The 17,140-nt window shown below is 33.7% G+C and overlaps 2 protein-coding genes across 3 annotated transcripts in view; one reads left to right on the forward strand and one right to left on the reverse strand.

The window, feature by feature from the left end:
- Positions 1-17,140, reverse strand: part of LOC143921569 (B-cell receptor CD22-like) — a 520,711-nt gene that overhangs the window by 330,976 nt on the left and 172,595 nt on the right. The window contains exon 6 of the mRNA XM_077444921.1: positions 13,810-13,955. Coding sequence (XP_077301047.1) covers positions 13,810-13,955 — 146 coding nt within the window. The remainder of the gene's footprint in view (positions 1-13,809; positions 13,956-17,140) is intronic.
- LOC143921513 (uncharacterized) overlaps positions 1-17,140 on the forward strand; it is a 381,855-nt gene that overhangs the window by 18,079 nt on the left and 346,636 nt on the right. The gene's annotated exons all lie outside the window — the stretch shown is intronic.

Genomic DNA, 17,140 nt, shown 5'->3' on the forward strand with positions numbered 1-17,140 from the left:
GGTCCATAGGTTGCAACCACTGCTCTAGAACTTTGACCCTCATACAGAGAATAAAACAAATAAATTGAAACTGAAATGAAGTGCCTGTCCAACAACGAGTCAATTACCACTCTTGCACTCAATTTGACGAATCTTTAATAGAACATCCACGGACATCCGTTGGGATTAAGAAACGAGAGACTTGCGTCAATGTAAAGTGACACTTTTTTTATGAAAAAGAATGCGAAAAACCATCGAAAATACAGAATAACATTAGCCAAAAAATAATAAAAAATAGGACGAATCGAAGGTATCATATTCTATACATATTGACGTCCGAAATGGGGTTGGCGAATTTTTGAAGAGGGTCACACGACCGAGCAAAAGTACTGACCTCGCTTACCGTTTGATGCGAATACGGAGCACCCCCGTAACACTGGGGGTAAAACGACGCGAAAAGAAAATAACAATAACAAAAAAAAACAGATAAGACACCAGAAAAATGGAATTACAACAGGAGAGAGAACGAATACTAGAGAGAAAAAGTCAATTCTTACATAAGGGATAGATCGATTTTTTTGTTGTATATACATACATATATTTGTTGTTGTAAAATAGAGGGAAGGAGATGAGGGGGGAGGGGAGTTTCGCTATAATGAGGCTTTCGAAGTCGCTTTGCTTAAGTGCGATCAGGTGTGTGAAGCTGCGTCAAATGGCAGGGGTGTATTTACCGGGGTACAAAAGAGATAGAGAGCACCCTAGATATTTTGCCGCCCGTAAAAATTATATTAGATAAAAAGTTGTTCGGGAAAAACTTGTCCGAAGTGCGGAAAAACGAAAGTTTCCTATGGTGCGTGTATGCATGTACATACATATGTGTTCGTACGTTTGGGGCATGAAGGGATATTTTATAATGAATCCGGCTTGGCCCAAAATGGAAATCACTTATACATAATTATTACATTATGAGAATATAAGTCAGATTCAAAAATATTATGATAAGACAAAATCATCTTTTCCATACACAGGTTTTTATCTTAACACCGAGAATGGACAAAAATTAATATTTTCAGAAAAGCTTCTGGTACAAACATCGATGTGATAAATTTAACTACAATCTATGTATTTAAATATTGGTGTCTTTTTGTTAACAATAAGAATATTCTTTATATGCATACCAATATTTACACTTAAAGATGAATCTAAGCATTGTTTTTTTCAGCAGAAAAACATCGAACAAAACTGAAAATTTTATTATTTTATACACACGTAGAAAAATATGTATGTATGTAAGCTTGTACTTTCATCCATTATATGTACATATATTAAAACATTCATCCCTGTCAGTCAACATATACGTAAGTATACATTATTCTATGTTCCATTATATAAAAAATACATATATAGAAAAAAATTTGACGTTCTGTGATGAAAAAAAATTCAACGTAAAAATGCGTCGAATATCTGTCAAATGTCTAGTAGAATATGCAGCGTATAAAATTGAATAACCAAATATAAAATAAGGGAATATTCATATTTATATTTATTTCATGCTTCTGTTTTCAATTTTTAATGTTTTATTTTACATATGTATATAGATCAAACGTCCAATGGATATTTTTCCTGACAGCTATTTATTTGTATGTGTTAAATTATTACAATCTTGTATTTAAATAAACTAATACACATTCGTTCGAAATAATACTAACAAAAGCTATTGAATTTATATATCGAATTGAAGTTGTATATTAGAAAAGCGTAAAGCCAAAGGAAAAATTGCACCTATGTATGTACGTACGTACGTACATACATATATACAGGAAGGCACTGCTGGAATTATCGAAGAAAATTCATTTCTCATCTAGGCTAGAAAGGGTGCGGATTTTCAACAACATGGAGAGGAAAAGAGAGACCGAGGGGTGGGGTTATATGGGAAAAGTAGGCGGGAAAAGCTCACCTGGTGGAAATGGAATGTAACGTGATTACAAGGAGCGCCCGCGGTACGACGGAATCGAGAGGGAAAAAATATTTTCCGCGGTAAGATATTGCGCTGATAAATAAAGGGTAGCGGTCCCCATATATCTTTGTCCGCTTTCGCTGCGAAACACGAGTAGACAAAAAGGGCTTATCGAAATAAAGATTTATAAAAAACCCATTACGGGCCCACATCGGCTAGCCATTTGTTCCGCAGGGCCAACCCCCTCCCCCCCCCCCGCCCCTAACCAAGCTCTCGCTGCCTTTTCGCCACAAATCAACGTTATCAAATCGCAGAAGGATCGCTTATTATTTATCGGAAGGCTGCTGTGAAACGTCCGTTTAATATCGTGAATATATACGGGCTGATTAACGGCCCACACTATTAAATATATCATGGGGATATATCATATTGTCGTTTGATAAGGATGATGTGGGTATCTTTTGAAGAGAAAGTATCAACCATCGTGATTCGAACATCAATTATGTACGTGTATAGAATCTTAATCAATAACAAGAAGTCGATCCGATATTGAGGATGAGTCATTTCAATTTATATAATGTAATACACTTTTTGGATTCAATAAATATGAGCATTCACACAGTCTTACCCAGTGAATATCGTTTTTATGTTTTTAAAATATGTATATTTGTTTTTATGTTTTTAAAAATAAAATAAAATATCTCATTCTTTCAATTTAAAAAAAAAAAAAATACTCTTAAGTACGGCAACTTCAATATCATTCCGTTTTTATCAAAAATAAATAAAGAAAGCTCTTTGGGCCACAAAGCTCAACATAAACATAAGCCCCCTTAAGGAGGCTTACGATTGTCTTTATGTTGAAAACTCACGAAAGGAAGCGAAAATGTCATTTAAAATGATTTTAGTGTATCATAAATACAATAATTCGCATTATACATACAATATTGTATGTATTTTATGAAAAATATTAGACATTTCCAATAATCTACATATATACAACTGTCAAAATCTTTAAAGATAAAAATTTCACATCATAACACACAAAATACAAGATTAGTCATCAATAGGTACAATAGTCTTTTGATATTTATCAATATTATACATCATAATCATCATTTACAAGCATTCATCATCCACTGCTGAACGAAAACCACTCTCCAACACTCTTCTATTCGTCTCTGTTTTGCGTAACTCTTATTGATCTCAATTTTCTAATTATATCCATCCATCTCTCCTGCGGCCTTCCTTTCATCACTTTAAATTCTCTCGGTTACCATTCCAGCACTTCTTTTGTCCATTATTCTAGCCACGTTATCCACCCATTACCACTTCAAGAAATATACTATCTAGAAATACAAAAATATTAGTTTATAATGCAATTGAACGTCCTCATTTTATGTGCTGTGGTTCTTTTTTAAATTTAGTAAATAAGGCAATTAAAGATAGGTTACAAAAATTACAGTATTTTAAGTGTCAATAGATTAACTAGTATAAAATATATGATGAATGAATTGGATTGGATGAATGTAAATAAAACCTTGAAAGTGTGCATATTAGTATATATATTTAAATTAGATCAAATATTATTACCTAGATATTTTGATAAATATTTACTCATTATACTAGAGGTAAGAATAAGTCAGTTAAGAATCTAAAATTAAGTATCCTGTACAAGGGTGTTGTTGAGTACAATGGACTGCCAGAAGTTTACAGAAATGTTGACAAAGTCGATAGATTCCTGGCATCCTTAAAACAACACCTCTGTACAAGTGATATTAGATAATAAGTTTAGTTTATATTACTTAGTTATGTATATTATGAATATTTAGCTTTCTAAGCTAATTATTTATAATATACTCCACTATATCAAATACCCTTGTCATACTTATCACCCACGTATTCCGTTTCCTATCTCTCCTCGTTATGTCAAGCATACAGCGTTCTACAATTATTCAAGTGAATTGTTCAAAGTCTATACGTAACCACTAGCAAAACACATTGATCCAAGATCTTTTTCTTCAGGCAAAATGGAATTTTGATATAAAAACGGTGTTCATTCGGCCAAATGCACTCCATCCTAATTTCATACGTTTCCTTTACAACATTACCAACAACTTCTACTGTTTTATCATTTTATAAAATGATACCAGGCATGCAATTACTATTAAAAATTAGTTTGGTCTTATCTACGTAAATTTTTAATCTCCTTCCCTACTTTTCCTATACAGCTGTGTTAGTCAGCTGGTTCAACTTAAAGCATATATACATATGTACAATTTTACATATTTTCCATTACTAAACTGACAGTAAGAGGAGAAAAAAGCATTTTTATAACACTGCACTCAAGTGAACGAAGATCGCCTTATGCAATCCAGATCCCATCTTCGATAAGCCAACTTTTACACCATGTTAAAAAACTTACATACATAAATATGTAACATATGTACATACATACATAATCACCGAGAAGACTTCAATAAATATATTATATATTAAAAAAATTACAATTATCTAATGGCCAAGGCGGCCTTTGGTATGTACTCTCTGTAACTTCAAATGTCAAAAACTACTAAAAAATACCATTTGAAACACACCCATTAGATAAAACCCACAAACGAATATGAGTTTTTTTTTATTACCCGATCGTAAAACTTTATCAACAGATGAACCACGCATATTGATTTTGGCTTGTTTGAATTGCAAAACACGGCGGTCGGATGGATACACACTATGCGAAAATATTCGATGAAATGTTCAATATTTGACTTATTTTCGTCGAACTTCCTGTTTTTAACCCCCCCCCCTCTTCCTTTTCTCTTCACCCCCAACCCCTCCCGCCCCGCTTTCCTGAAAAAATAATTTTCAACAGTGAAAATTCATCGACGCGAATGCAATCGGTGCACGAGGCATCGGAATACACACGTCCGTTCGCGTGCAATTTTTACCCCGAAGGGAGGTGGGTGGGTGGGTGGGTGGCGGGAGGGGCCTTTATTACCGTCGCACTTTGGAGCTGTTGCAGTTTTTATGCACGATTGGAGCCGGCGATACGTTTGTGCGAACTCCGAGGGCAATAACAATACTAGAGGCACAATGCGGGCGCTTGAGATAATGGGGCACTGGTACAAGTGGGATATTCGCGAGAGATGCGCCTTTGTGTGTGACCCAGTGCGAAAGAGAACTGAAGTCACATTAGACTCGTGTTGAGAGTGTTGTAGAGAGACAGAGAGCAAAAGTGGAATTAAGACTGTGAGTCTTCAAACAAGCACAGAACATTGGCAGACGTGTTTAAATGTACATACATACATATATACATATGAATATGAGAGTATCAAAGATTTCATAATTTGATCGACAATTAAATATCATTGAAATGAATGAAATTGATCACGCTATCCAAATTCCCCAATTTCAACGGCAAAAACGACATACCTAAACAAAGATATTTCTGCTAAATTTAATTTAATTTGATTTATTATTATAATAAATCTATATATACATATATTGTAAAATTGAATGTCTGTGTGTTTGTCTGTCTGACTGTCTCGTATAGGCTCCTAAACAACTCAACCGATTACGATAGAACTTTCAGGATTTGTTGTATGCATGTCCGGGAAGCTTACTGTGAAAAAAAAACGGGAAAAAACCTCTAATAATAATATTCGTAATTACGATTTTACCGACGCGAAAGTTTGAAGCGCCATTGTGCAGTCAAGGAAATGTGATCGTTGGCAACCACGTTACCAGTTGGTTTATGACGACACGGCGTTGAAGAGACGTTAGTTGAGCTCCAATCATCACTTGAAATGAGAACGAGAACGGGAATTGCATGTCTTATTCTGGCATTGCAACGCATGCTGGCTTCAGCTAGTACATTATATAAATGGATAGATAATCATAATAACAAAATAATGACCAATATGACCTGACAGGTTGCCCCAATACGTCACTAGTCTTACAAAAAAAAAGAACAATAACAATAACTCGTGTAGAATCTCACGAAACTGACCAGTCCATCAATATGACAATCAAATCAACATGAAAAATGTTCACCTATCACATTAAGGAACCGGATAGTCTTTACACGAGACGAGATATTGAATAGCAGACGTTTTAGCAGCAATAGGTTAGAAAAGTAAACGATGACGCAAAGCTCTACCGCATTCAGGCGCCCAAAATTTAAGTTCCGATAAAATCAAAGGGTTGTCAATACTTCAAAGAAGTATTTGCAAATTAAAATAATTATTCTCGAAGATAGTGAGTCAAAGCCTAGAACATCTTGTAAAAAGGCAGTGGGAAATAAATAGGGGTAATATTTATATTTCCTCATATAAAGCTATCGAAGAAACATTTGACCGCTGGGTAGAGTGTTAGTCAATGCCGGTCATAACCAACTTGTACATATGTATGTACATTTTATTTTATTTTGACATACATATACAATATAACAGGAAGGCCTAACAGGTAAACCCCACTGTGCCTTCCTGGCCAATTCGAAATACATTTTTTTTGAATAATTTTAACACAGCAACATCTATGGATAAATTTAATTTGAATAATAAACTTACATTTTTTAAAAATATAAACCATCAAATTATACATTTATGGACAAATTTGCAGCATTTTTATACGAATCAGCGAAATTCAAATTTGCCAATTTGTTAGAACTGTTTTAATGAAACTAAGATAGATTGGATCTCTGATAAGAAACGATCGACTTGGAATCGTAAATCAAACTTTGGCCAGCAGCAACCAGTGGGACTCAAACCCGCAACCACTATGTTCGAAAGCATATATGCTAACCTCTGGTTCACGCTGCTGGTGATAATTTACATATGTACATTTCAAACTTTCAGATATTATTACAAAGTGCCATCTTATGCCACTCATACACACTAACATAAGTATATTTATATACATATATGTACATATATATATATATACAATCAATCCGCATTCAAAATGAAATATCTCATATTCCATTATGTGTACCGTACGAATAGGTACACATGTACATACATCAGTGTATAGGAGGAGAGTGAGTGCTCGCGCTCAGATCCGAGATTGGATAGAAACAATGTACCTAGTCGGCAAATTTGCTTTCGTACGTTTTCATAAAGACACTCTGTGCACAGATAAGCACATTTTCAATTTATTGATGTCATCCACTGCTCTTGACACGCGTACGACAAAAGCGGGATATGACGCACTTCAAATCTAAACGTGATCCGTCGGCATCAAAGGATAGTCTGTTTCGTGTCTCTATACACCTACATATGTACGTACATACGAGTGGGTATGTAATAAACGAAATTTGATTTTTAAGGTAGATAAACAACGTGCCACGACAAATCGATACATACGTACATATGTACGTGCAAGCTTGTCAAGTGAAATCTACTTTAACACTAGTATATACTAGTATACATGAATTATTATGTAAATAAATTAAAGAATTCTTTGTGTTTTATATAATTTATCTTGGTACCTTTCCAAGCTCCAAATAATACAAAATAAATCCCTAAAAATAATTGACGACACACCCATATATACTAACTTGAAAAAACTGCATGCCATATAAAATATTCCGTTAGTTACAGACATTACTAACAAACTAACCAGTAGTTTATATGACATAATCACCAATAACCATACTAACACAATTGTGAAGAGTCTCGGTGATTAAAACAAAATGTCTATACCCTTCAGGTATAAACACAGATTACCTAAACACGATCTGCTTTAGATCGTCGACTTTAGAGAGTCTTAATTAATATTATGAGCAATTATAAGAATAGGGTTTTGAGCTCTTTTTCCTATTATGCTGTACATTACATAACATTAGAATAATATAATACTATGATTACTAACAAAATTAAATTAAAACTGTAATATAGAAAATGATCAGTAGATCAGTAGCTATTAAAATAGATAAAACATGTATTGTGAACATAATTTAGTAATAATAAAAAGCATTTTAAAATCAAATATTCATTTTAGTGTGTTTGGTAAATGATTTTTGGAAATGTCATTCGATAATACGAGTTCATTGTGTGAAGTAAAATCTTTCATTTTTCGGCTACAATCAACGGCAATTGAATCCTATCAGATTATTTTAGTTGTATTTCAACGTGTTGAGGTGTTACAAGTTTTGTTAGAAATGACAATAATGTCAAAATATGAAAAGATCTATTATGCATAACTGTCGGAAACTTTTATTGTTACAAGCTTCAAAATATGTATGTTGAGGTATGAAGTAAAATCAATAAATTTGAACATTCACACCAAGAGATTTTTATTTATAACTAAACGCATAACTCGGTGATGCTCGAATATATGTTCCAGAGGATATTTCAGTTATACTGGATACTTGTGAAACCTTTCAGTTTCAGTTTGATAAACGCGATTAAATCAAATAATTCAACCACAGTAATGATATATTTATGCCGTGCCTACGTAATGTGTATGTATGTATGTTTTTTGTTTTTTTTTTTGATTTTTAAATGATTTTTATTATTACGAAATTATGTTCTTATATATATATATATATATATATATATATTTTAATAGCTACTGATCTACTGATCATTTTCTATTTTACAATTCTAATTTAATTTGGTTAGTGATCATAGTATTATATTATTCTAATGTTAATGTACAGCATACATAGTAGGGAAAAGACCTCAAAAACCTACAATTCACACGTCTCTTTATTTTTTCTTTATTACCGGACACGTTTTGTTGTACATGTATTTTGTTGATAGGTATGTACAGCATAATAGGAAAAAGTGCTCAAAAACCTATTTACAATTGTATGTATATATGTATGTAATAAGTTCATAAGTTTTTACGTCATATTTTTGTTGAGTCAAATGCATAAGTTTTGTGTTTGAAATTGTGCAAAAATTTGTTTTGAAGTGTTTTTATTTTGCTGCATGAATACCATTTATGACGAATTCATTTATCAATGCATAAGTGAGTAGGTAAGGTACTTATTTGCAAACTTTTTTTTCTTCTGAAAATTTACTGCACAGATATGATGATGATCCGCACACACAATAGAAAAATTATAGGGAACGTTGATTACAATAAATTACAATATAAATCAACTTGTATACATATAAATTTAACATACCTAGGTACATATTAATGTAAGACGAAAAAAAATCGCTTATTTTTTTCCCATGCATTTTAAAGTGATATCTAAATTAAAGGTTCTACAACCTCCCTTTCCAACGTCCAACACCCTTCTTCCCTCGACACTTTCTTTTTCCAAACGATTTATTCCATTTTATCGCGCGCGCACTCGCAAATTTCTCTCGCCTTCGTTTTCATTGGCATTGGATATTTTTTTCACTGAGAAGGTGAAATGGGAGGGAGGGGGGGGAGGGGGCGAATCGGTTCAAATTTTAAAAACACCACAAAGGTTCGAACTTCCACCCACTCTCCGGAACTCCCACCCATCTACCTACCGGTTCGTACGGTCCATCGATTGTTTTCATCACAGCTGACCGACTTCGACTTCGAAATTCCTTTCTTTGTAGCTCGCGAGCTCTGCAACGGGTGGGGTTAAAACGGTGGGAGGCGGGGGATGAAATTTAATAAAGCAAATTGTAAAATAAAACAAAGCTCTCTCTCTCTCTCTCTCGTACTCACTCTCTGTACCACTACCTACCCCCAAACCCCTCACTTTCAACCCACCAGAGCTGGTAACAGCTTTATCGTGCAACATTAAACAGTTACCATCCACCGCACCCGCGTCCAGACCCACTCTCTCTCTCTCTTTGCAACCCCAAACTCTGAAAAGCTAAGCTCCCGGATAGCTTCACACGACTTTATTACGAATTTTCCTCGTGTAATGACCTCTGCCACTTCAACCACACACAATTTCATCCGAAAAAAAAAACAATTAACGCATTCAATTGCACCCAATTCAAATAACGAGAACTAACCCTGGAAGCGCCGATGCAATTTACATACAATATCTCGCAAGATTTCCTTGCTGACAGAAAATAAGAAGGTATATATGTATGCATGTTTATACATACATATGTTTAGCATATTCAACCAATATCCCGTTCAGTGTTCTTTGACATATTATTATACATATACATAAATATATACAGTAATAATAAAATTTTTATGTGTTTCATTTTAAAGGGTCACACGATTCACAGTAACGAAGAAGAAAATTTCACGACATAACAAAGCTTATGCTTTGAGACAAAACCTCGGTTGGGCTCTCGTCGAGCGCTTGCATTCGCATAATGGGCTGAAAAATGGCAATTTTTCAGGCTACTTTAGAGGCGCGCTGAGACTGAAACCAGACACTCTCTCTCCAGAAAACCTCTCTTCTCCTCTCCAAGCCTAATAAAGACTGCTTTTATGCTTTTAAGACTGTCGTGTGCAAACTTTCGGTTTTTTATAATAATTATAAGGTGTGAAATAATTAAATTAAAAATAAAATAGCAGAAATATACAACTGTTATTAAACATTATATCGTTTTGAATAGTGGCGCTTATATTTGATTTATGTGGCATTCCATTTTATTTAAGAAGTACATATTTGCAATAGATAAGTTCAAAATATGCGAAGCGAATTGGTTAGAAAATCTTACAAACTTTTTCAATGATATCTAGATGATTACATATTGTTATATACTGAAAAAATCTGCCACAGATATATGTACATATATTGTCAATAAATAAGCTAACAAAGGCAGATGTACATTTTCAATGCATTTTCCGAATGACATATTTAAGGATCATTGTATATTTTCAATATACAACTATAATACACTGTCGCGAATATGTAAACCGTTAAAGACAGATGTATCTTTTCAATGTCCAATCAATTATTTATTTTGTGGGAATACATCTCGGTCATGAAATTTTATTGATCTGGAGAATTTGTTACCTTTGCGACAAAGGACACTCCCATAAAAATCTTGAATTATTAAGAATGTTCTTGCAGTTGCATTGTAACGAATAACTCCTATGATCAGGTGGACATCCAGGATCAAAAGAAGACTTCTTCTCCTTCTTCTAACATTATATATATGTATAAGCGACTGATTTTGTTTAGAGTCAATAGGAAGTCGATATCAGAAAGTCAGAAGTGCTGTATCATCCAGCCAGTGGTTGTCGACCGATATACGGGTTTTTCATTCCAAATTGACCCTTTTTGAAATGAAAAAAAAGGTCGGTTTGAAATGAAATAAGGGTCAATTTGAAATGAAATGAAACGAACCTATATCAACATGTGGATCGTATACTTTAAACCACCTTAAATAATATCAAACCCCGATATCTACTCAATTGAGGCTGATCATCATCTGTTTAGAACTAAGATCGGTAAGATAAACATTCAACTTTTGAAATAACCATTTTTAATTTGACGACGTCGTCTAAAAACTTTAAAACTAATGTTGTAACTAAAACCAATGAATCAAATATGTTCGTATATTTTTTTATGACAGTTTTTACCTTTTAAACGTGATCGAGAATCGATTTTTAGCACTAATCAATCAAAATCTTAAAAATATTGTATGCGAAATTGGATTGAACAGAAAATCGGCACATTTTTATTTATCATTTTCCCCTCAGATTGCTATTTCCTTTTGCTGTATAATGAAATTGCAACTCCCCTTAAACATCAATAATGAAACAAATTTAATACACTCGCACGTGTAATACGATGTAATGACAAAATTTCAAAACGGCTTCATAATGTCGTAGAAAACGACAGCACACATCCGCGAAAGACGAGACAAGAGTGAGAAAAAGTTCGCGGAAAACGGAATGCGGCGGGTGGGAAAAGCGAAACGGAGGAAGGGCGCGGAAAAACACAACAAAAAAGCGATCACATAATGTCAACATTTACCTTTCATCCGGGCGCACTTTTTCGAACGACATCGGAAAAGGCGCCTACCCCTCAAACAGGCAGTCGCTCCAGGGCGGCAGTTCACCTACACACACACAAACTCACACTACGCACGTGACGTCGTTGAACATCACGTGCACCCGAAAAATTTGTCAATATTAAACAAAAACAAGGACCAAACATCACCACCCCTCCACCTCGACATACACGTAAAACCTCCCCTCCGGGTACAAAGGGACCGTCGTCGCTACCGCGGCTATAACAATAACCGGAATCTCATATTTATCCGGTGTTCCCTCTCCCACCCTCTTTCCGGGTTTTTTTTTATTTCGCCCATGAACCTCGACTCCTGTAGGACTAAACGAAAATACACACAATTCGGGGCGAAGTGGCGATAATGATGATTAATTCGCTCGGGGAGCTAGAGCTCGTGCCTACTCGCACACCCGTTGGCGACTAAGTCATGCAAAAATGTTGTATATTAAGTAAAAAAAGTTTTACATATTTATATTTATTATATTTCAGGGTTCGGGTACAATTTTTGACATTTGACAATATATCGCATTTCGGCAAAACCGTAATAGTATACATATTATATGGACTGATGAATATAATCACAAAATGAACAAAGCTATATGCTCATTCATCGTCATCAATCTGTTTGCCTTTTATTGCTGAATAAAAGCATCTCTAGCACGCCCCCATTCTTGTCTGAGTAACACTCAACCACTTAACCCCGCACATTTCCTTTAATGAGGCCACACTCACAGAGCAGTGTTTTTTTTTTTTCATTTTACTTCCCAGCAAATTATAATCCTTTTTAACCAAGTGCAACTTTTCTCCCAGCCGATAATTATTTTTTTCATAACACAATACAATTAATTTAACCACATGAACCACAAATTATTGTCATTTCAATTACTTCACTCAAATTGCATACTATTCGTAGTCATTTCTCCCAGTGTTTCGTTCGTCTTTTCTCATTATTACATAGCATATAGCATACCATGTCTCTCATATGTATGTACATATATTATCATAGCTTACAAAATTCATTGGATTCGATGTTAAATTGTATTGAATCAAAATTCGTTGTTCGAAAACTTTCTTCGAAATTTTTTTTATTAAAAAATACCATTCATTCGAAAAGGGCTAAATATAATAAACGATAAAAATACTCCGATTGCTGAGCAATTAAAAAAATACATTCTTATTGAACTAATTTCTAAAAAATACAAAAATTTCTTCATCATTCATTGAATGAACTGTAATGTTTCAAACTAAGTTAAAATTAAACACAAAAAATTCAAATTGCATTTTCAAAAATTCAAATGTAAATTTTTACTGAACACTTTCTACAGTAAAAATAAATATATTTATATATAATTGAAATTGAATAATTTAACCGAATTTTCAACCGCTTTGTAGCTGTAGATGCGATTGATCAATTCCGCACTCCACTTCACTGTTTGCGATGCACTCCCATTATTTCAATTCAACTCGAGTGAAACTCTCAAACGTACCCAAAGCCATCGAAATAAATTTTCAAACGAATTCACCACGTATAATAAATACACAACTACTGCCTACCTACAAACATACACACATACGCGTTATATAATATTATTTTCAAAAGTGATTAGACAGCAACTTCCGAACCACCCCCGTCCAACTCGCGATATGAGGGTAGATAGTGCTTTTAATTTAGATCGAACAATAGGTTTTGCCAGTTGTTTAACTAGAGAGCTCGAGAGAGAGAAAGAGAGAGAGAGAGAGAGAAAGAGTTGTGTTGCTTCCGTGTATACCCCCAACCACCCACTCTGAGAAACTGCTGACAGATAAGTTTATTATTAAATAAAACCATTGAGACGATCGTTTAATACCAGTGTAATTAGCTTGCGTTGTATGCATATGAGTTTTAAAATTTTGTTTCCGTCAGATTAATACAAATATTTACAATGTGTATGAGGACATCTTATTTAGAATTACATACCTTTCCCCGTCTGAAGCGTCTGTTGTCCCTGTACCAGGTCACCTGAGCTGGAGGTCTCGAACCCAGGACTTCGCACACTACAGTGTACGTTGTGTCGGCTTTCAATTTGGTCGGTTTGTACTGGATTTTCACCGAAATTGGTTTCACTGTAACAACAAACAACACGTACAGAATGATGCAGAAGCTTGGCGATCGAAAGTATTTAAAAAAAACCATGGGATGATGAAATTCTATAATTAAAAATTTATATGCATACACACATATAATTGTGATAATGATCAAGTAAATGTCTAATTTACTATTTAAATACATATTAATTGACAATGTGTAATATCAAAATAAAATTATACCATACGTATGTATTTTAGTAAATTCGTATTGGAAAATATGATAGATGAACATTTGGACCTGTTCAATTGTCAAGTTGATGAGCTGGTCAGTTTCTTGAGATTCAACACAAGTCTATTTGAATGAGATGAATGATAAGTAATTTTTATTGTTCTTTTCTTTGTTATTATATTTTTTTGTATGACTGGTGTGACAATTTGGGGCAACTTGTCAGATCACATTGGTCATATTATTGTTATTATCATTATAAAAATAATTAATAAATAAATAATAATATTATACATTGAGATGACTTTAATTTAACTTTATCTTAACTCTAAATTGAAAATTGTAGATATGCATAGTAGACAAATAAAGAAACTTTTATTTGTCTAATGATATGATAATAAAATATAAATAAAAAAGTTTTAACAAATATATACATGTAGGGATGATTTTTAAACGAGCCGGGATAGAGTGTGGGTGGTATGCATGGGAGAGACCGGATGCGTGTTGTTATGGTCACTTGTTGGAGAACAGGCCCGAAGACATGTACAATAAATACATAGTTCTGACTTAATCTGCGTTTCACTTGGAATCCTTCACATCCGGATCCTATATACATATATATGTACATATAAACGATAATGTGTATAAAATAAATAGAAAATGACATGTAATATGAATTAATGTATATAGTCTATATTGAATTTGGATAAAATAAATATACATTTTATAAAATTGAAAGCAATTATAAATTCAGCTTTATTGATATTTTGAACACTATTCATTCGCATATATGTTATATATAGCCAACAGCATGGCTTGGTGGTTGCGTTTATGTTAAGCACCGAGAGGTTACCGGGTTCAGTCCCGTTCTAATGTTTAATGCTGCTGGTCAGACTTGGATAGTTGTGACTCCAAGTCGATCGTTTCCTATCTGAGTTTGCCAATTTATTTGATTTCATTGTGGAAAAGGGTCCTCCATAAAAATGCTGAAATGTTTGTAATTAATTGTTCAAGAAGGCGCATTGGGATTTTCCTGTTAGGCCTTCCTGGTATATTTCTATATACATATTTTCATATATGTATATTAATACATTTGTATTTTCATATATATTTTCCTGGTATGTATGTATGTATGTATATGTATATGTAAAAATAAAATATTAGAATTTATCTTATAATAAATATGAATGGAATGTCTACAAGGTGAATATAAATTTATTTTAAAAAATAATGAAAATAGCTGTAAAATTGCGAGACGTCCACAAGAAAGAGTTGAAAATTTTGAATGGAAAATTGAAAAGTCTATGTACTCGCGACGCGGCACGCTTTTGTACAAAAATTGAAAATTCATTTCGTTCCGAATATAAAAGTCGACGGCATTAAAGGTTTTATTTTTATTTATTTATTTCGTGGCGCGTCTAGAAAACGCGGAAAATAAGAAAAGCGCGGGGCGTATTTACATTGGCCAGACTGTGGTGCGCGCGGGCACAAAAGAAGCCAATTTGGACACTTTCCCCGCGAAAAGGAAAACCCAAAATTCACTGAATAAACAAACAAAAGCCACACAGGCGGGTAATGTCTAATAAAACACAAGGATCAGCTAAAATTTCAAATTAAATAGAAAAAAATTTAACCGAAGAAAGTGATTCGAACCGAAGAAACAACCTGCTTCATTTTTCATACACAATAGGACCAAATTTTACAAAGGAAAATATTCTCCACTTGCTTCAGTACAGAAAATCACTAATTTTCTTTTGATATATTTTACATATGTGAAATACTTAATACACTCACTTATCGTAATGCCGAATGCCTTCTAAGTGCCATCTTATTGTCCTGAATGTACATTTGCTACGTAAGCAGCTTTTTAATGAATAATATTATTGTATGATTGAATATTCATGTATTTTTTGCGTTGCTTTGACGCAATACTGCGAACTACTTGTTAGTCACAAGGCTAACTTATCATTAATTTTACAAAGTGTCACTGACTTTATTAATATTGTAAGTATTACAACAACATAGCCAGAGCGTAGTGCATTGGTAGAGCTATTGCATACCATTAGAGAGGTCGTGAGTTCAAGTTATTAAAATACTGATCGACTATTTCATGCAAGAATTTTCCGATTTTCCTAGCTTAATTTTTTCGACGGAGCTGTTGGCATCTCGAATTTGATGAATCTTAAAAAAAATATGCTCCCTACATAATGCGTTTCTCCCAAATTTGATGTGTATCAAAAATTGTTGATTGCGCATAGATGTGTCTATAACGCATGCGGTAATTGCATGTGTTTATAACGCATGCAATTACTGTTCCCGTTGCGTTCCCGTTCCCGTTCTCGCTCTCGTTCCCGTTCTCATTTGTCGGAAAAATGCAGGCAGCGAACACATTTGAAATAATTCAATTGTTTGTTGATTTGTCATTTGAAAACATTTGAAATTATTGCGTTGCAATGCCACTCATTTTTTTTACAATATGCTTCCCGTAAATGCATAAAACATCCTGAAAATTCCATCGTAATCAGTTTAGGAGCCTATACGAGACATACAGACAAATAGATAAACAGTGAAACAGACGTCAATTTTTATATATACATATATGTATATAATAAATTTACAATTTTGCCATGGTGACATTACAGATAAGCTCCAAGTCGTTAATATGGCAAAAATATACAATAAGATGAAAAACAAATAAGGATAAATATAAAACGAATATAAAAATATAGTATGCTACGGTCCCAAACTAAACAATCCCTCAACCAGATCATTATATTTTAAACTAAACAAATCCAAACCAATAGAAATCCGGTTGAGGAGCTTAACGCCTCTGGCGACAGTGGACGAAACGATCAATGAACGTGCCTCAGGTGAGGAAAATAAATAGCGGTATCTTATTTTATATATAGTTATGTATATAATATATTAACTGCAACAAACTGAAATGCTTCAAAATAATATACATATAATAAAGTATATATTATTTTGAAGCAAT

The sequence above is a fragment of the Arctopsyche grandis genome, chromosome 13 (assembly GCF_051622035.1).
Source record: "Arctopsyche grandis isolate Sample6627 chromosome 13, ASM5162203v2, whole genome shotgun sequence".
Taxonomy (NCBI): domain Eukaryota; kingdom Metazoa; phylum Arthropoda; class Insecta; order Trichoptera; family Hydropsychidae; genus Arctopsyche; species Arctopsyche grandis.